The 21,541-nt window shown below is 42.4% G+C and overlaps 1 protein-coding gene across 1 annotated transcript in view; it reads left to right on the plus strand.

Annotated features, from left to right (window-relative positions):
• Positions 1-21,541, plus strand: part of THBS4 (thrombospondin 4) — a 51,254-nt gene that overhangs the window by 2,077 nt on the left and 27,636 nt on the right. Inside the window, exons 2-5 of the mRNA XM_021084490.2 lie at positions 4,247-4,450; positions 17,874-18,121; positions 20,620-20,728; positions 21,135-21,217. Of these exons, the coding sequence (XP_020940149.2) occupies positions 4,247-4,450; positions 17,874-18,121; positions 20,620-20,728; positions 21,135-21,217 (644 nt within the window). The remainder of the gene's footprint in view (positions 1-4,246; positions 4,451-17,873; positions 18,122-20,619; positions 20,729-21,134; positions 21,218-21,541) is intronic.

Raw genomic sequence — 21,541 nt, forward strand, 5'->3', positions numbered from 1 at the left:
TGTTGTCATATCTTGGCTATTTAAACAGTGCTGTAAGAATCTGAGGGTACATTTATCTTTTGAGGTTAATGGTTTTGTTTTCTTTAGATAAATTCCCAGAAGCGGAATTCCTGGATTATATGATAGTTCTATTTTTAATTTTTTGAGTAACCTTTATACTGTTTTCCATAGTGTCTGTACCAACTTACATTCCCACCAATGGCATACAAGAGTCCCTTTTTCTCTACATTCTCACTAACACTTGCTATTTCTTGTCTTTTTGTTAATAGCCATTCTGACAGATGTCAGGTGATGTCTCATTGTGGTTTTGATTTGCATTTCCTTCATGATTAGTGATGTTGGACATCTTTTCATGTGCCTGTTGGCCGTTTGTATCTCTTCTTTAGAAAAATGTTTATTCATATTTTCTGTCTAGTTTTAAATCTGGTTGGGTTTTATTTTTTATTTTTGTGGTTTTTTTGGTTTTGCTGTTGAGTTGTATGAGTTCTTTATATGTATTAACCTCTTATCAGAGATTTGATTTGCAGATTCTTCTCCCATTCTGTAGGTTGCCTTTTTAATTTCATTGTTTTGCTTTGCTGTGCAGAAGCTTTTTGGTGTGATGTAGTCCCACTTGTTTGTATTTTCTTTTTGTTGCCTTTGCTTTTGGGGTCAGAAAGGATGCTTTTTAACACAACTGTAAAGTTTTCTTGGAGTTTCTGCTGTGGCTCAGTGAATTAATGATGCAGCTTTGTCTCTCTGGATGCACCAGTTCAATCCCCTGTCCAACACAGTGGGTTAAGGATCCAGCATTGCTGCAGCTGTGGCATAGGTTGCAGCTCCCACTCAAATTCGATCCCTATCAGGGAACTTCCACATGCTGCAGGTGCAGCTGGGGAAAAAAAAAAAAAAGTTTTCTTATTGCAGACCTTATTTAATATACTTGATTTCATGAGTGTGATATTTTGTGTTACATCAATTCTTTACATTTGAGCACACAACTTCATGGTGTACTGCAGGAATTTTTGCTTCTTCTTAGATGGAGCTGCCTCTTTTATAGAGGCTTGGAATCGGGCTATGTACTTCCTAAATTATCTAGTTAATTTAGTTGCTGTGGATGATCTGATTAAGTCAAGTTTCTGATAGATTCTTTTATTGAGTTAATTAGTCTTGCAGTTATCAGCTCAACTGAATAATTTGCTTATCTCCTTTTTCTTATGAGCTGCTTCGCTAGTCTTATTAGTATGTATTCGATTTTCATACCCTGGTAGTTGGGCTCATCAGTAGCAGTAATTTCATGTCCAACACCAGCAGGTTGTGCTTAGATCCTGGTGCTATTACTAAAGTGTAATAACATCAGGAGAAATTTGTAGGGTCTCATTTCTTTTTCAAAACACTCTCCAAACTCATTACTAACTAATCCCAGTGCTGCCTCTTGAGAGAGAAGCCAGTAGATTAGACAAACCATACAGATTGAAATACGGTAAATTTAGCTTGAGTTGAATTAGGAGATAATCATGGTCAAAGCAAGAATCAGGAACACAAAGAGTTTATTTTGGCCTGCAGTCGCTATCTCTTAAACACACGTCTCTTTCCCCAAGATGCCTTGTCCTGAATGGAACTTTTAAACATATTGCCTTATTTCACTTTGCTCTCACTGGTGGAAGTATAAAGTTTCCAGTTCTCTGGAAATTTAAACATTCTGTGCCCCTTTTGAAGTACAGTAGGCAGCAGTCTTCCTGTTTGGGGAATGTGGGATGCTAGAAGGAACATAACAGATATTCTGCTTTCCAACACTGCTAGTATTAAAATCATTACTGTGTAAAGTCCTTGGAACACATGAAAGAAACAAGACAGATCTAATCTGAAGACAGATTGTCTTTTTATTAAAAAGAGTAGACATTTGCAAGTAACTAGGCTTTTGCCTGTTGGTTTTATAACTTTGATTCTTTTTCTTTTTGTACAAAAGCAGTGCTTGTTCATTATTTTTTAAAAATCGGACAAGCAAAATAAAAAGAAATGAAACATGTATAATTACACAACCCAGAGATAGCTGGTATCCTCGTTAGCATTTTGTTGAACTGTCTTTCAAATCTTTTTCTATGCAAATATATATATATATATATATATATTTCAAATGGGAGCCTGTTATACATATAGTTTTATGATCCTTTTACACTTAATATATCAGGAACATCTTTCCATATCTAAATATCCCACTGCATTATCCTTTTTAATAGGTAGTATTCCACTTTTGAGTGAACCTAAATTCATCTAAGGCTCTAACATAGGACACTTAGTTGTTGCCAGTGTTTTGATGTGATGAATATTTGCGGTGCTACAGGGTGTTGAGTATTTGCGGTGCTACAGGGTGGCTTGGGATGGCTAAAATCCCTGTAATCTCTGTCAAGCCCTTCTGTCTCTGCTAAGGACAATTTATGTTTTTATGACAAAGTGCTATGCCAGCAACGATTCAGGCTTCCCATCTCTTCCAATTACATTTTCACATAACTCCTTCCTAAATAGAAACTCTGAAGTTACCACTGGTGGTGAATCTCCTTGTACCTAAATATATTACCATGTTGTCCATTATTTCCTTAAAATAAATTCCTATAGTTCAATCACTAAATCAAAAAGTATGTGTGTCTTAGGGCCTTTGATACTGCTTTTATTGTTTTTCCAATTTGATGGTGAGAATAATCTTATTGTTTATGTTAGCAATTCTTTCACCATTAATCACTTGAACACTTAGATACATATTATATATGTATGTGTGCTTATTTGTCTTTGTAACTCTTTTTATGTAAATGTTCTTTGCCCCATTTTTTTCTTTTTTTCTTTTTCTTTTTTTGTCTTTTTGTCTTTTTAGGGCCTCACCCACAGCATATGGAGGTTCCCAGGCTAGAGGTCGAATCAGAACTACAGCTGCCAGCCTGCGCCAGAGCCACAGCAATACCAAATCCGAGCCGCGCCCTACACCACAGCTCACGGCAACGCCAGATCCTTAACCCAGGCCAGGGATCAAACCCGCAACATCACAGTTCCTAGTTGGATTCGTTTCCACTGTGCCATGACGGGAGCTCCCCGTCTTTCTATTAGGTTACTTATTTTGTTGATTTGTAAAACTGCTTTATAAATTGTGGGTTGATACTGTGACTCTTTTTAGTACCCACACTATTGTATCCAGGAAATAGCTCTGGAGCCTGAAGTTCATGCAGGCTATGGAATTGTTCAAACAATATTTGCATAAACCAAGAGAAACACTAAGTAACTTTTAGTGAGTACTACCCAAGTTTGACTTTCACCTTTTAAATTAACTGAACTGACTTTTTCATAGCTTTCATAAAGTTTGAGAGAAAGCGTTGCTGGCTTCTTTCCACATTGAGGTTTTTTGGTTTTTTTGTTTGTCTGTTTGTTTTTGGCTTTTTTTTGCTTTTAAGAGCCACACTTGAGGTATATGGAAGTTCTCGAGGAGTCGAATCAGAGCTACAGCTGCTGACCTACACCACAGCAACGCAGGATCCAAGCTTTGCCTGCAACCTACACTACAGTTCATGGCCGCGCTGGATCCGTGACCCACTGAGTGAGGGCAGGGATTGAACCTGCATCCTCATGGTTACTAGTCAGATTCATTTCTGTTTACAGTGTGCCACAACAGGAACTCCCCACACTGGCATGTCTTAGCAGAGAAATACTGGGCAACTGTAAATGCACAAAAGGGGAACATTTAGGTCTCATAAAAGTGGCACATTGTTTTGCTGACAGTGTATCTCCCACCACCTCCATGCTTTCTGCTGCATCCCCTGTGTCATTTTATCACTGACCAGGAAAAGACAATTGGTTCTGGTCCAGGAGGCACATGAGGGACCCCAGGGCAGACATTCACAGCTAGAACATAAGAAAATCAATGATTTGGATGCGCTCACCTGCCCCCCTCCCTTACACATTAAGTGTTCAGTGCTTTTCCTAATGGACATTTTCTGAATCACTCTTTCTTCAGCCAGATGCTGAATTGGGGGTTTGAAAATTTTGTCTTCTCTTAGGGACTATAACCGAGTGATGAAGAGGATGTTACATTTCTCTCGTTCAACTGTCCAGCCACTGTAAGAGTGATGAGGAAGAGCTGGCAAGTTTGACAGCGTGGGAAAATGATGACAATGTCCGTTTACTTCCCAGCTTCCTGTCCAGTCGTCTCCCTTCAAAACCCGTGTTTGCCCCAAATTTAAGTCTTTGACTCATTGTCCCTTTTCTCCCCCTTTCTCCCCAGTCTTTGACCTTCTGCCATCCGCCAGCCAGAGGCTGAACCCGAGTGTTCTGCAGCCCATCCTGTCAGACCCCACCCTGAACGAGCTCTATGTGATCTCCACCTTCAAGCTGCAGACGAAAAGTTCAGCCACCATCTTCGGCCTTTACTCTTCTGCTGACAACAGCAAATATTTTGAATTTACTGTGATGGGGCGCTTAAACAAAGGTAAGCAAGTTTGTAGAAAGCATTTCCTTAAACATCCTGCTTTGTCTCTTCCGGGATGTGGGGGCCTCCTTTCCTTATGATGGGTCCCCACACTGTTGCTGTCAGTTCTCAATGCCAACTTCTTCTGCGTGTACCTTTACCTCTGTAGAGAGGGGCGGTTGATAGTGGGAGAAAGAATGAAGAATTGCTGGTGGCCAAAATGCCTTTTGACATGGTTCCATCCTCAGGTTTTTCTGGATCTAGTTCTGGAAGGGACAGGACCCAGGACAATTTAGGCCACTCTGTGGGTCCCCTCAAGCTGCTATAGCAAATGCCATAGACTGGGTGGCTTAAGCAAGAGACATTTGTTCCCCCCAGGCCTGGAGGCTGCTGAGCCCAAGATCAAGGTGCCAGTAGATTTGGTTCCTGGTGAGAGCATGGCCCCTGGCTTATTGACAGGCACATTCTTATGTGTCCTCACGTGGCCTTTCTTCACTGTGTGCCAGTGAAGAGAGTTCTGTCTCATAAGGACACTAATGCCATCATGGGACCCCACTCTCATGACCTAACCTAGAGCTAATCACGTCCTCAAAGCCCACTTCCTGATATCATCACATCAGGGGTAGGGACTTCAACATCTGAATTGGAGGGGAGAGGGGGACACAAGTGTTGAGCCCATAACCACCACCAACACTATTCTTATGCTCCTTTGGGAGCACATGGCTTAGCAGACCCAGCTCCTAGCTCTGCAAGCACCTTCCTGGTCTTGATGGAGACAGTCCACCTCAGCAGTCGCATTAAATGAACAGCTCTCTTTTCTAGCTGTTCTGAGCCAGTTGACACAGGTCTGTGCTTTGTTTGGTCCCTCTGCTGTCACATGTTTCACTGTCAAAGTGAGTTCCTACATGTCCTACGAAATGACTTCTGAAGAAAAAGATCACTGCTTTTTCATCTCCTTCTCTTCCACCCATGCCCTGGGGACAACACCTGTTCCTGCTTATGGAGGAATGTGACAGATACGTGTCCATGCTACTTCATGCTTTTAATAAAAAAAAAAAAAAAAGAGGGCTGGTCCTTCAGGCTAGATTTTCTCTTTGTTTCATTGTGCTTTTACCAAGTAGGTATTTCTCAACCTTTAGACGCTCTCAGATATTAAGCGATTGAACACTTACATCTGCAGGTGTTAAGTGCTAAAAGGACTTCCTAATCCCAAGCTTTCATAAGATGACAGAGTCAAAAAGCCAGAAGGAATGAGGGTTTTAATCCCTTTTATGTCAAGTTACAATATCGTCTTTCCCTTCCCGTACCCCTTACAAGTTTGCTTTGTCTGTTCCTCTCTGCCTCTCAGGGGTGGTGCTGAGGTTTTAGGTAATGCTCTGGCCTAAGGAGTGGGGACGTGGTTCATGATTCAATAGATGATTCAACCTTTCCTGCTTTATCTGCCCCCCTTTAGTCCCAATGGGCATGATCTCGCCCATCTCACTGCCTTGATTCAGAGAACCCCACTTCGCCTCACATCTGTTGAAGGAACAGCTCCTCTTCCAACAACCCAGCTCTTCGGTTTGATCTATAAAAACTGCCCTTCATCTAAAGAACAGTAACTTTTCACTAAACCTTCTTTTTTAAATGCCTTGGAAGCTTTTTCTTTGCACTCACTCTGTTCGGTGGCTAAAGGGCCCTCTGTAGAGTGAAAAACTCTGCTTCTAGCCTTTCACTCTCACAGAATCTCACCCTCTATTTCCAGTTTGGCCATTGTGAGAAAACAAGGGGGCAAGGTCTCCCCAGCTGATTTTTTTCTGTTCACTCTGTGTCAGCCAGGGTGATGCTAGATAGATGGATAGGGAGGGGGGTTCTTCGTGCATTTCCTTTGAAGAATCACCAGTCGTGTGAATAAGCAGTGTATACCAGCTGATCTCCACGTTAGGGGAGAAAAAACAAGAGAAAAGGATTGTGAATAGCTCTCTACCTGCCAGAAAAGATAAAAACTTTTAGGGAAAAAAAAAAGATTTTTTTAGAGGTGTCCTAAAAGCATTCAGAAATTAAAATTCTCAGAAAACAAAGGGGAATTGATACTAGTATGAGAGTTGGGAGATTTGAACAGTTTGACATAGAGAATTTCCCTGGTGCAAAAGGAAAAATACAGAGATGGGCCATCCCTCAGGAATCTGAAAGTTCTAGGAAGGAGCAGCAGCCCGTTCTGCCTGGACCAAGAAAGGGATGTGGTTGAGTCCATCAAGTCCAAGGAAAAGATGTGGCATCTGGCTGTGACTGCCCATTGAGATGTTCAGCAGTGGGGTTGGGCTGCACCCCTCAGGCCTACAAGTCTTATTGCCCAGCCTCAAGACCAAAGAAAGAGCTCAGAGACAGCGACAGAGATATCCATGGGGTTTTTTGTTTTGTTTTGTTTTGCTTTGTTTTGACTTTTTTTTTTTTTTTTTTTTTCGACCTTTCAGGGCTTCGCCCATGGCATGTGGAAGTTCCCAGGCTAGGGGTCCAATCAGAGCTGTAGCCGCTGGCCTACGCCACAGCCACAGCAACTCAGGATCTGAGCTGCGTCTGCGACCTGCACCACAGCTCGTGGCAACACTGGATCCTTAAGCCACTGAGCGAGGCCAGGGATCAAACTGCCACCTCATGGTTCCAAGTCGGAATCGTTTCCACTGTGCCACAGCGGGAACTCCAAGACATCCATGGTTTATTGGATGGGGGATCTTGCATGTCTGCAGCAAAAGGTCCTGGAGTGACACCCCACTGTGTATGACAGATAGAAAGCAAGACAAGGCACTTGGGAAAGAAGGAGGCTACCATTTATAGGAGAAATTGACCTCAGGTTGGCTTATCAATTACCAGGGAAACCAGCAGCCGAGGGACATTGCTCACAGCCCCTCGAGTTAACCACTATCACGAGGGCAGATGTTTCCCTTTAATAAACTAGCAGGTGGAGCCATTCTGGCCTAAGGATTAGGCCATTCACCTGAGGATAGGTGAAACCGGGTTGCAAGGACCAAGAGAACAGCCATCATAAGTGGCCTGACCACACAGGTGGCCACACACACCTGCCATGATTTGCAGGAGGTGGAGAATCATCTTCCTGGAAGGTGAGCCCCAGTCCTTATTCAGCAGGCAAGGCTCATCTCTTTTTCTGTTGCTCAGCCTGGAAAACAGTGAAACAGAAGAAATCAGTGTGTATCTATAGTGACTTAAAATGCTGGAGAGGGAAAGAGGACACAACTTTCCCTTTATCAAAGGCTGTGATTTGAGAGAGGGTGACTGCACAGATAGCATCAAAGAGCACGCTTTGGTTGTCTCTGGGCCTTAGATGAGCCCCTCTAAGAAACTGAAATGTGTCTCATGAAGACGGCAGAGAATGGGTTTGCCGCTGAGCCCTGCATTTCGGCTCTCACCCTATCCAGGTCATCCCACCATGTCTGCCTCATCATTAGATCAAGTCATGCCTGACCCCAGAGACCTGTAGTGGCTTCCCATTCCAAACTAAATGTGGTGCAAATGCCCTTGCTTGGCATTCAGGGCTTTCCACTATCTGACTGCCACCCAGTCTTTCCCAATTCATCCATCCTTCCTAACCATCCATGCAGCCTGTGCTTTAGCTGAATGGACTACCTACCGTTCCCTGGAACCCACCCCCCAGGCTGTGTCTCCTTCTCTGTGCTTTGGCTCTTGCCCTCTGCTTCCCGCATACAAGCCCTGCACCATCTTCAGATACTGAAATCCTACACATGCAAGACACACCTCAAATTTGTGACTGACACCTTTCCTTATATGACTGTGTGCCTCCACGGAAGGTGCTCCTCTTAGGCAGCCGTGTACTTGAATCACTTACAGGTCTTTTCTCCAATAGGTTATAAGTGCCCTGAAGGCAGGGATGAGCATCCCTTAACTCACCTTTGCATCTACTGCAGCAGGTGGCACCGTGCCCGGTACAGAGAAGTGGCTCATGAAGTGATCGAATAGAGTCAATGGAGGCTGAGAAGAGTAGCTTGGTTTATTAAAAAAGAGAGACGCTATTGTGGAAGTTCTAGAGTATACAGGGTCTGTCACATAGTAGTTCTGGCTCAGAATCATTTTTGAGTGTTGAAGACCATCTGCATGAGGATATGAAAGAGATACAGGTAGTATTTCTAATATAAATGATATATCAATTTATTCATGATGCAGGTGGTATAATCTTGGTAGGCATAAACATTCTACAGAAACCACCCAGCTGGACAGATGATAGGGTTGATGATTTTCTTGAATCTGGCATAGAGGCAACTTTCCAGTTAGTATCCTGAGTTTTAGTCACAGTTAAAAGTCTTAACAACTGGGTCACCATGCGTACATTTCTGAATCGCTCTTAGGCTCAGTGTACTATCTCTAGAGTGGGGGTGATAACCTTCCAGGTTGATTGTAAGAACTGACTTATACAAAGTAGCTTTTTTTTAGATTGTGATGCTCAAATGAAAATTTCAGGTTCCTGGGTAGATAGGTAGGTAGATGGTGAGAGATGGAGACACCTCTCTACTATTTAGGCAGCTGTCTTCCCAAAATGATTTGGTGGACTCTTGGCTTGCCTTAAGGAAAGCTTCAGCTTCAGAAAAAGTATGAGAAGACTGCTTCTTTAGCCTTAATTTTCAAGCCACTGTGGAAATGAAAGGAACCCCGAGTAATGACTGGGGAGAGTCAGCCACACTCCTCAGCCTATGTATGATAGGCAAAGTCACATAGTTCCAGGTAGTTGCTCAGAAGCCTGCAGGTTAAAGAGATACTGCTTGAGAGAGACCAAGGAGCTTAAAAATGAGAATTCTGAACCCAGTAATGAAGGGGGAAAATGAGGAGCCTCAAACACTAATAATAATACTTACTTATGGAGCCCTTACAGTGAACCAGGGCTGTGCTAAAGGCTCAACACTCATTTTCCCTTTTAACTTAACCAATATTCTTTTTTTTTTTTTTCGGTCTTTTTAGGGCCACACCAAAGTCATAAGGAGGTTCCCAGGCTAGGCGTCATATCAGAGCGATAGCTGCTGGCCTACATCACAGCCACAACTGGGACCTACACCACAGCTCATGGCAACGCCAGATCCTTAACCCACTGAGCAAGGCCGGGATAGAACCTACATCCATGGATGCTAGTCAGAATCGTTTCATCGGGAACTCCCACAATATTCTTATGAGGTATCCTTGCATAAGCTCAGTTTTCAAGTGGTCGCATGCAGAAAGTGGAAAGAATTTTCATGAACCTTAGGACAACGCCTCAGAGGGTTGTATTACTATTCATGCATTTTGGGGTTGCCTGGAAAAGAAAGCTGGGATTACCTGAAGGCAAATAGGTTGACGAAAACGAAAAAGTCATGCCAGATTATTTATGAATTTTATGAAGTCACTCATTATATCTTTCAGAATAATACTTGTAAAAGCATTAAATGAGCTAGATAAATGGTACTGTTAGGGATTGGTGAATTGCCTTGTAGCAAAGTATCTAGTGGTTTTTGACAAGGCTCTATATTGGCCATTGAACTTTTCCACGGATCAGTGACTTAGGTGAAAACATCGATAGTACTTTACTCTGTATGCAGTTGGCACAGAGCCGCAAAAAAAGAGTTGAACGTGTTAGATGCCATTATCAAGATGAACAAGATCCTACCAGGCTGACACCATAGGGCACAATCAGATGAAATTTAACTATAATAAATGTAAATCCATCCTCTAGGAAGGAAATCACAGACACACAGGGTGTGGGAGACCTGTCCTCAGTGAGTGTAGCCAACAACAGTAAGAACCAACCAGTACTGAGCATGGTGCCTGGCGCTTCGTAGTTGCTCAAAAAACACTTCCTGAATGAATGAATGAACAGATACGGTGATGCACCTTTTTAAGAAGCGTTTTCAATTTTAAGCTTCATTAGTACATACATGTGGCCAGATTAAGGGAGCTAATAGTCCCACTTCACTCCTCATTGTCCAGCTGCATCTAGAATCCTGTGTCTGGTTGTGGACATGTTTCACAGGGACACTGTCAAGTCAGAGATTATCTTAAGGAAAATCAACAAACCAGTACCCCTCTGGGTCTCTCTCTCTTTTTTTTTTAAACCACATCACAAGTCACAAGTTAAAGGGACTGGAGAAATGAAGGAACCAGACAGAAGACATGAGAAAGATGAAAGTTGCCTTAAAATATTTGAAGAATATCATTTAGATTGAGGATAAGAGTAAATCTGTCTATAGTTCTGAAGAGTAAAATTAGGACACACTGGTGGAAGTCAGAGGAAACGGAGACTGGCTCTGAATTAGGAAAATCTGGAGGAGCAATCCAAAAGTGAAATGGGTTTTTCTGCAAAGTAATGAGTTCTTTGTTACTGGAAATGTGCTGGTAGAGGCTGCACTTTTATTGAAAGGATTTGTGAAGTGCGATATTAAGCTGGATGACTTATAATGCTAATATTCTGTGGCTCTACTGAGGCTAGAGAGCATTCCATGGGCATTTAAGAAATTGCTTTGCAACTCTCCTATCACATGACCTTGGGATTCTGTGCATATGTACAGCTCTGTACCTACCAGATAGCTCTGTAAAATGATGCCTCATGATTTACTAAAATATAAAGCCCTTTGCACATGTTCAATATAATTGCTGGGCTTTCTTTCACTGGATGGGTTTTTGTTTGGTTGTTTGGTTTGTTTTTTGGTTTTTTTGCTGTGTATGTGTGTGTTGTGTGTTTTCTGTAAACTTGACATTGGTTTAAACTCCTATAAGAAAATTTTGGAACATACAGCCTACATTTTTCACGCCCGGGAGTCACCCAGAGTACTTTCGGGAAAAGCAATTTGCTGATTTACCTTTTGTATGTATTTCCAAAGCACTGAAGGTACAAAGATGCAGTGTATAGGGCATAAAGATAAATGAGGAGAGGCAGACAAGAATATCCATCACAAGAGACATTAATGGCAAGAAGGCTTTTTTTTAATGTACAATTATTTTAAAAGAAGAGGAAAGGTTGACAGCAAGGGCTTTCATCATATATTTAAAAGTGCCAAAGAGCAAAGTCATTTGCCAAGCAAAGCAGAAAGCCCCAGACTACCTTGCTGAGTTTGCTGCCTACAGCCCGAGTCACTCTGAACTCCTTTGCCCAAACAGACAAAATATAATCCATTTCTACTTCTTTAAAGCTGGCACTCTGCTTCATAGCTTTGACATTCGACACATCATAATATTTTTGACTACCACGTCCACTTTTCAGAAAGCACCTTTTGAAAATTCTTTCCCAAGATAGTAATATTTCAACTCTTCGCTGCTTGGGTTTGCTTCATCTCCTGCCAGCCACTGAGATGGCATTTAATCACGTGAGGCTACATGGTTCCTGTGTCAGCCTGCTACCCAGGCACAGAAATGCAGCCATAAAATCAGGCCCCAAATTCTCAAGTACACAAAGAAGGTAAGTTTAGAAGGAAAGGATTTATATAAATAAACCAATAGAAACTGCTTCCCAATTTTTTAGAAGACTGGATTAAAACAAATCAGAGGAGACATGTGAATACTCTATTTTATCTGTATTTCATTCAACATATATTTGTACTGGTGCTTTCAGATGCTATGGTGTATGGTAAAATTAGTAAGAAATGGACTTCTGGTCCTAGGAGTTTATGCTCCTGTAGAGAAGATAAGAACTAAATATACTAGTACTTACATCTGCATAGCAGCTAATAGTTTTGCATTTTCTTGTTTGACCACCACTGAAAGCAAGACAAAGTAGGAAGGGAGGCATTTCTTAGCTCCATTCAATAATTTAAGAAACGAAGAGATAAGGAGTTCCTGCTGTGGTGCAGTGGGATCAGTGGCGTCTCTGAAGCTCCAGAACACAGGTTCGATCACTGGCCAGCTCAGTGGGTTAAAGGATTCAGCATTGTCACAGCTGGAGCGTAGGTCACAACTTTGGCTCAGATCTGATCCCTGGCCGGGGAACTCCATATGCCTCAGGGCAGCCAAAAATAGAAAGAAAAAAAAAAAGAAAAAGAAAAAGAAAGGACACCTCCAGGCCCAGGATCACAGAGAGATGAAATATTTGAGCCATGAGTGGAATCTGAGTCCTAGAGAACTACACCTCCTCGCAAAGCTCTGAGAAAGTGCTGGGGAATGTGAATGAGGCAGGTACGTCCAGCCTTGACCTGGCTCTTGGCTTCAGATTTGTAGCAATGACAGAGCAGGAAGGAGAGTGATGGAGAAAGCACATTCCACCACAGAAAGCAAAGGATGAGGGAGGCTGCAAAACGCTAAGAGGGTTGAAAACAGGTTGTTAGAACAGGTTGTTCAGCTGACTGCTCATCAGCAGCATGGCCGGTGGTGGAAAAGTTGGACCAGTCATGGGATAAGGAGTTTAGACGTGATTTAGGAACCCTGAGGGAGCTGGCCAAGGATGTCATTGGCACATCTGTTGCATTGAGAAGGCGGTAATTGGGTCAGAGCAATTCTATAAGAAGCTCCAGCTGTCAGTCCAGAAAAAAAACAACACAGAAAGACCCTCGGCAGGAAGGTGCTTCAGGAACCTGGCAGAGAAACCCAGAGATGGAACAGAGTAGAGACAGAAAGGCTGTTGAAAGACCCGCAGCCTTCAGTCCTAATCAGACGAGTTCTTGGTACCAGCTCTGCCAGACAACCAAGGCCCAAGCAAACTCGTTTCAGAGAGAAGCAAGCAAGAGAACTGAACATGGCTCTGCCGAATAAACAGATGTGTGTTCTGTGTTCCTGAGTGAGGTGCTCCCTAGGTGTTGAGGGCAGAGGTGCAGTAGACCCAGGGGAGAACCACTTCTTGCAGATTCTCCAGCTTCTGGGCCTGGCTTGTGCCTCCTGGAGGCAGAAGTAGTGGTCCCACCGGTTCACTAGTATATACCCCTCTGTGTTTTGCTCCCTTCTGCTCTGGCTGTGTGTGTGTGTGTGTGTGTGTGTGTTGGGCTAAGATTGCACAAAGCAAGCACTGGGACAGGGGGAAAGGAGAGAGGAAGGGAGCCAGGCCTCTCTTCTCCCCACAGACAGCGCTGCTTTGGTGATGGTCAGGGACTCCCCCAGGCTGCGGGGGGGGCAGAGCTTGAGGCTGTTTCCAGACTCATTGTGACTGAAGTGAAAATGTTTTCTGAGCAGGTGCCTCTCTCCCCTCTAGAGTAGTCTTACTGCTTTGAAAATAAAGTAAGTATAGAAGCACTGAAGTAAGGAATTTGCAATAAAAAAAGAAGAAAGAAAAATGAAAGCCATGAGCAAAAGGAGAATAATTGGATCAAGTATGAAGAATGGTCAGTGTCAAAGCACTTGATAATTTTTCCGCTAACAGATGTTGTGAAGATGGAAGTTTCCATCATTCTTCTTTTCCTTTTTTTTTTTTTCTTTTGCTATTGTCACAAGATCTAGGAGTGCAAGGAATTTGTCATTTCAGTGTGGCACTGCAACACAAAGCAAGGCAGAGGTAGAGAATGCCCTTAAATGACAGCATGAACACAATAGTGGGTTTTGCTGCCTGCACGAGATGTTAAATTGCCACTCTCTAAACTTTTTCATTTATATGCGAGAAGCTTTCAATGCAGTCATTTAATTATTCATTGAAAGTTCATATTCACAACATTTAGTGTGCACCTGTTATGCATAAAGTACTCCACTAGGTACTATTTATAAAATTAAACTTAGTGATTCAGTTAGGAAAACTAATCATGGCCCACAGGCCCTGGAAGACCCGCTAAAAGCAGGCAGGAGGTCCATGAAAATACATTTCCTTTAAATTCCACAGAAATCCCAGGGGAGAAAAACCAAGGATATTGTTTTTGTTTGTTTGTTTGTTTGTTTTTTATTTTCCCACTGTACAGCAAGGGAGTCAGGTTATCCTTACATGTATACATTACAATTACAGTTTTTCCCCCACCCTTTCTTCTGTTGCAACATGAGTATCTAGACATAGTTCTCAATGCTATTCAGCAGGATCTCCTTGTAAATCTATTCTAGGTTGTGTCTGATAAGCCCAAGCTCCCGATCCTTCCCACTCCCTCCCCCTCCCATCAGGCAGCCACAAGTCTCTTCTCCAAGTCCATGATTTTCTTTTCTGAGGAGATGTTCATTTGTGCTGGATATTAGATTCCAGTTATAAGTGATATCATATGGTATTTGTCTTTGTCTTTCTGGCTCATTTCCCTCAGTATGAGATTCTCTAGTTCCATCCATGTTGCTGCAAATGGCATTATGTCATTCTTTTTTATGGCTGAGTAGTATTCCATTGTGTATATATACCACTTCTTCTGAATCCAATCATCTGTCGATGGACATTTGGGTTGTTTCCATGTCTTGGCTATTGTGAATAGTGCTGCAATGAACATGCGGGTGCATGTGTCTCTTTTAAGTAGAGTTTTGTCCGGATAGATGCCCAAGAGTGGGATTGCAGGGTCATATGGAAGTTCTATGTATAGATTTCTAAGGTATCTCCAAACTGTTCTCCATAGTGGCTGTACCAGTTTACATTCCCACCAACAGTGCAGGAGGGTTCCCTTTTCTCCACAACCCCTCCAGCACTTGTTATTTGTGGATTTATTAATGATGGCCATTCTGACTGGTGTGAGGTGGTATCTCATGGTAGTTTTGATTTGCATTTCTCTTATAATCAGCGATGTTGAGCATTTTTTCATGTGTTTGTTGGCCATCTGTATATCTTCCTTGGAGAAATGTCTGTTCAGGTCTTTTGCCCATTTTTCCATTGATTGATTGGTTTTTTTGCTGTTGGGTTGTATAAGTTGTTTATATATTCTAGAGATTAAGCCCTTGTCAGTTGCATCATTTGAAACTATTTTCTCCCATTCTGTAAGTTGTCTTTTTGTTTTCTTTTTGGTTTCCTTTGCTGTGCAAAAGCTTTTCAGTTTGATGAGGTCCCATGGGTTTATTTTTGCTCTAGTTTCTATTGCTTTGGGAGACTGACCTGAGAAAATATTCATGATGTTGATGTCAGAGAGTGTTTTGCCTATGTTTTCTTCTAGGAGTTTGATGGTGTCCTGTCGTATATTGAAGTCTTTCAGCCATTTGGAGTTTATTTTTGTGCATGGTGTGAGGGTGTGTTCTCGTTTCATTGCTTTGCATGCAGCTGTCCAGGTTTCCCAGCAATGCTTGCTGAATAGACTTTCTTTTTCCCATTTTATGTTCTTGCCTCCCTTGTCAAAGATTAATTGACCATAGGTGTCAGGGTTTATTTCCGGATTCTCGATTCTGTTCCATTGGTCTGTCTGTCTGTTTTGGTACCAGTACCACACTGTTTTGATGACTGTGGCTTTGTAGTATTTCTTGAAGTCTGGGAGAGTTATGCCTCCTGCTTGGTTTTTGTTTCTAAGGGTATTGTTTTAAGCTACTATGTGTATCTTCTTAAACTGTTACTGTGAGGAGCAGAGGTTGTGGCCATAGTGAAAATAAAGAGATCCTGAGTATATATGTCTATGACCTGAGTGAAGTCTGGTGGTCCAAGTGGATTTGCAAAGCTGTTCAAAATAGTAAAGAAATTGACATTTTTACAATATCAAATAGTGCATGTACTTGGGCTCAGTTTTCCTCCTCTTGTGTGCCTTGTGTCTCCAATTTCCAGCCATGCTGCTGCTATTATAAATTCTCAACAACATTAAAGAGGTAAAAATTCTGTTGTATCCCATATTTAAAAGAGCTCAAGAATTTCTACTTGCATCTTTTTTTCTCCTCATACCACATTTTATTTAAGTCTCACCAGTACTTTACTTCAGGAAATGTCATGTTGTTCTACAGTCATGGCAAGGCCTTCTAGCCAGCCTGTCTTGCCAGGTCTTACCAATTCTTTTCTCTCAGCAATTGGTGGTGACCACATGAGCATAAGAGAAGGTCTCCTGATGGCTCTTGGCATCTCTCTTTACCACAGAACCTGAAGCCAATTGGCCCTCTCCAGCCATGGTCAAATGGAAAAGCAAATCTAATCAGATTTTAGAAGGGTGGGGAAATTAACCTAGAAAGTCTAATGTATTTGGAGAAAGTCTTCAAATAGATTCTGAAATTTTCATTGTAGAGATTATTTTCTTTGGCCGTACTGCAATATAAACAGGTCCTCCTGACTGACTACTCCATAGCGGCAGCACCCAGTTGGCACTTCAACTTTACAGAAAAGGTACCTGAGGAAAGATGGTCCAAGATACTTGCCATGAATCATACAAGCTGACTGCAGCACAGTCTGGATTTATGTGTGGAATTCCTTTCTTTTTTACTTTTTTTAATCGTTATATAAGTAATACGTATTTCTTTTAGAAAAATCACTGAAGACGAAGAAAAAAAAAACACACATCATCCAAGCACCCAGCCATGACCGTATTAATGTCGACATGTTTCCTTCCAGTTTTGTCATATGTGTATATACGTATATGTACATAAATCCATATATTTTACAGAATGGAAATTTTACTGACTTATAACCATTTTTTCACTCTACCACTTTGTGGTGGACGTGCCACAGAGTCCCCCTTTTTTTTTGCAACCATTTATGCCCTCAGTTTTCTAACTGAGCATTGTTCAAATTTGAGGCGAGGTTGCCGAGGGACAACATGACAGATTACACTCCATTCAACATATGCTTGCAAAGGCCTGTCCATGCCTAGCATTCTTTTAGTCGTGGCCTAAACCACACTGACTTGCGGAGTCCAGTCCTGTCGCTCAGTCTGTCCTTGAGCAAGTCCCTTCACTTCTCTGAGTTTCACTTTCCTCACCTGTCATCATTCCAGTTTCATAGGGTTGCAATGAGTAGCAATGAAGCATTTAAAGCAACCAAGGGTAGCACCCAGCCCTGTACTAGTGCTTAGTAAATATGTAGTGAATTAATACATTGGTGCCCTCACGAGCTTACTTGGATGTGAATTGATCTTTGATGGTTTCTGCCTGCACAGTGTATTTACCACTGTCTGAAAGTACATGATATTTTCATATTTGCTGCTCATTCTCTGTTTGTTTGTTTTTGTTTTGTCTTTCCAGGGCTGCACTGATAGCATATGGAGGTTCCCAGGCTAGGGTTCTTATTGGAGCTGTAGCTGCCAGCCTGCGCCAGAGCCATAGCAACATGCGATTCGAGCCGCATCTCTGACCTACAGCACAGCTCACAGCAACGCCAGATCCTTAACCCACTGAGCGAGGCCAGGGGTCAAACCTGCAACCTTACAGTTCCTGGTCAGATTTGTTTCCACTGCGCCACAACGGGAACTCCCGGTTATCTGTCTCTTCATGAGCACAAAACATCCTCAGCCACCAAGTGGGTGCCCAGTGCCTAGAACTATGCCTGGCACCCAAGACATTGAGTATTTCTGCTTCTGACTGGCTTGCATCTTTCTGACGACCCAGCCTTGTCCTTGTCACCTGGAGGCTGTTCAGCACAGAATCACCCCCATTCCCCTGAACTCCTCACTGACCGATCTGTGTTTGCTTCCAGCCATCCTCCGCTATCTGAAGAATGATGGGAAGATTCACTTGGTGGTTTTCAACAACCTGCAGCTGGCTGACGGCAGACGGCACAGGCTGCTCCTGAGACTGACCAACCTGCACCGAGGGGCCGGCTCCGTGGAGCTCTACCTGGACTGCACCCAAGTGGATTCCATTCACAATCTCCCCAGGGCCTTTGCTGGCCTCTCCCAGAGTCCCGGATCTGTTGAATTGAGGACTTTCCAGAGGAAGGCCCAGGTGGGACCCCACAAACCATTCTCTGACGTGGAAAGATGGGTCCCTGAGGCTCAGGAAACACAGAAGAGTGGGCTGAGGTCAAGAGTGGGCTGATTCGGGCTTCATGTGAGAATCCCTTGTAGAACTGAAAAACCAACTGTTAAGAGGGCACACCCTCAAGACAAATTAGATCAATTTATCAGGGTGGTACCTAGGCATCCCTATTTTAAAAAATACTGAGTCTTACATGAAGTCACAATTGCGAGCTGTTTCTTTAGATGATGAGTGGAGACTTTGGGAATATAATTGTAAAGTAGGAAAGGAATAGCAAAAAAATTTTTAACTGTCTTAGGGTCATAGGGTGATCTATTTTTAATCTTTCTATAACATTATTATTTATTGGGGTTTTTTTTTAGCAAAAGTAAAAAAGAATGATTGGAAATTGCCAAGCACCAGGAACAACATTTTTCACAGGTCTTACTAGAATATCCCTTACCAAAAGGACCTGTTGTCAAGGAAGTTCTTTGAGGCCTTAAAAATCGCATCACCTTTGTCTTCCACTGTGTGACGCATTGATGGCAGTTTGGTTTTTTTTTTAATCATAATATTGTACCTATGGTAGAAATTGCTACATGTATTTCTTTTAGAATTTTGTGATAGGAAATTCTTTGTTTCCTGTAAATAACCAGTATTCTTTGTCTTTTCTATCAGTTATTACTATAACTGGTCATAGTTCCTCAGTTTCATCTGATAGGAAAGTCAGTGCCATTATCAGTAACTATTTTCATCACTTGTGGCCCATTAAATCAATCTATCATAAATTGATAAATCAGTTTATCATTGTTATTATCTTCTTTATCTTGATCATCAGGTTCCATCTCTGTTTCATTATTTTAGTATGTATGCTTTCACTGAATTTCATGTGCTTTTTAATAAGTTGTTCTAAGCCCTTTGCACAAAGTAGGATGTAAATAGTGATTTCCATTATAACTGGGAATGCCAAGAAGTTTTAGATAATACTATAAAAACCAAGAATCTGATACTAGAATTTGTATTTGAAAAATAGGAAGCATTTTCATGCAGAAATTTGAAGAAAGTCCAAATCTGAGTTTGGAGAGAGAGAGAAAGAGTGATATGTATATTTAGTATTGATTTATATATAGATTTATATAGAGAAAAAAAATTAGTGGAGAGATATGCTGAGCTTTCCTTCTGAATCCCCACAGTAGCCCAAATAATCAGAATAACAGTCAGAAATTGTGTCACTGACCATTTCTCAAATTAGTATCCACCAACAAATAAGTCAGTTTCTAAAAGCCAGGAGTCAGCCATGACACAGTCATCAGAAAAGGATGGAATTTTTTGGCACTTTTTTCTTTCTTTCTTTTTTTTTTTTTGCCGTGACTGTGGCATGCAGAAATTCCTGGACCAGGGATGGAACCCATGCCACAGCAGTGACAACACCAGATCCTTAACCTACTGTACCACAAGGAAACTCTGTGGCATTTTTTTTCAAAAGTTCTACCTCCTTCGACTATCCACAAGGACCACAGTGCTCTCTCTTCATATTCACCTTCTCAGTCAGTCAGTCAATCAATAGGCACATTTTAAGCACTAGAGATCCTGTAGTGAGTAAAAGGGTCATGGCCCTGCCTCCATAGAGCTTATGGTCTGATTCCAACATGACCTCTTCTATGTAGTGTGTGTCGCATACATCTTAACAACTAAACTAAAAAGCAGAAACTCTCAGAAAATCCTTAGGATACTCACTTCTAAAACAAGGATGGGGCTTTAGGATGGCAGTCAACGTAAACATTTTCTGTCATGTGTATAAGACAGTGAGTATGGAGAAAAGCTACAAAGGGGTGAGGAAATTGACTCCATGACCAGTAATGAATGATTGATACCAACTGGTGATGTGAAAATATACATCATAGAGTGCTGTTTATTGGGAGTTCCCTGAGAGCCTAGCAGATTAGGGATCCAGTGTTGTCCCTGCTGGTTCAGGTCACTGCTATGGCATGGGTCTGACCCCTGGCCTAGGATCTTCTGCATACTGTGGGCATGGCCAAAAAAAAAATTTTTTTTTGAATATATACTATTTATTCATTCTTGTAGCCCAAAGAAACCAGAGACTTTGCCAAAATCTGGAGCCAGGACATCCTAAAAACAATAGTATTTAAAAGTGGGATCAGTGTCTTAATCATTACAGTCAACACCCCATAAACAAATAATTCTTATGAGGTTCCTGTTACAAAATAACTTGTTTACCCTGAAGGACAACTCTCAGGCCACACTGGATGCCAGCATTTTCCTAGGCTCCTGGCTCCTTCCATATTTGCATCTGTCAAAAGGATAGGGCTGGCAGGCGTCAGGAAGAATGCAGACCCACAGAATTATGTCAGGTCTCAGGATCCACATATTCAGGCCTACTCTGCTTTGAAAAATGTGCAAGTCTGCTAGCTCCCTGGCTGTCAAACGGCATCAGCAATGTGTGGTATGAATCTGATTTCTTCCAGGACTCCTTGGAAGAGCTGAAACTGGTGGTGAGAGGCTCACTGTTCCAGGCGGCCAGCCTGCAAGACTGCTTCCTGCAGCAGAGTGAGCCACTGGCTGCCACGAACACAGGTGTGGGCTCTGAGACATTTGCACACCTCCATCAACCCAGACAAACTCCCAGGCCTCCCAGTGGGCTGGGTCCCCATCCTAAAAGGTGGACTGTCAGCAGAGCAGTCCTATAGGATGTACCGACAGAAATCAGGCTCTTGTGCCAAAGTCCAGGGCAAGAAATATTTTCATTGCACTTTTATTTGTATGACTCGCATGAGTTTGGACTAACTAGTCGTGGCATCCTTATCTTGATTTTTTTAGGTGAATTCGATGAATTACCTAAATTAGATGGATTACCCCAAGTTACATTCCTCTCCTCTAGGCTTTGGGTCATGATAATTCTCTGGGAAATCATTTGTTTTTGAGTCGCAGTAGAAGAGGCTGTCACTGGCTCAGTGCTCCTGACCTTCTGCCATTCCTGCAGGAGACTTTAATCGGCAGTTCTTGGGGCAAATGTCACAACTAAACCAGCTGCTGGGAGAGGTGAAGGATCTTCTGAGACAACAGGTAACATGCAGGACATTCCATCAGATGGGCCCTAAGTCTTAGAGAAGCTTTGCTTAGCATTGCTGCAGGTCTGCAGAGGTAGGGAGGGGGACCTGAAGCCAGACCTCAGGTGGCCCTATGCAGCCTCCACCCTGGAGCTCTGCCAGAAGGATGCTAAAAATGGGGACCAGCCTGTGATAAACACCAGGGCTCCTGATGGAGAGGGAGCCCCAAGGGGCTCCTTGCATGCTCCTTTAAGGACTATTTAGTTTGCTATACACGGATTCTTTCACCCTTGGATTTTGCATCAGGTATTCCATTTCCATCCTTTTTTTTTCCTTCCCA

This window comes from Sus scrofa, chromosome 2 (genome assembly GCF_054392235.1).
Source record: "Sus scrofa isolate SSC_HxYL_T2T_F1_AM1 chromosome 2, Sscrofa_HxYL_maternal_Yorkshire_Landrace_v2.0, whole genome shotgun sequence".
Lineage (NCBI taxonomy): Eukaryota > Metazoa > Chordata > Mammalia > Artiodactyla > Suidae > Sus > Sus scrofa.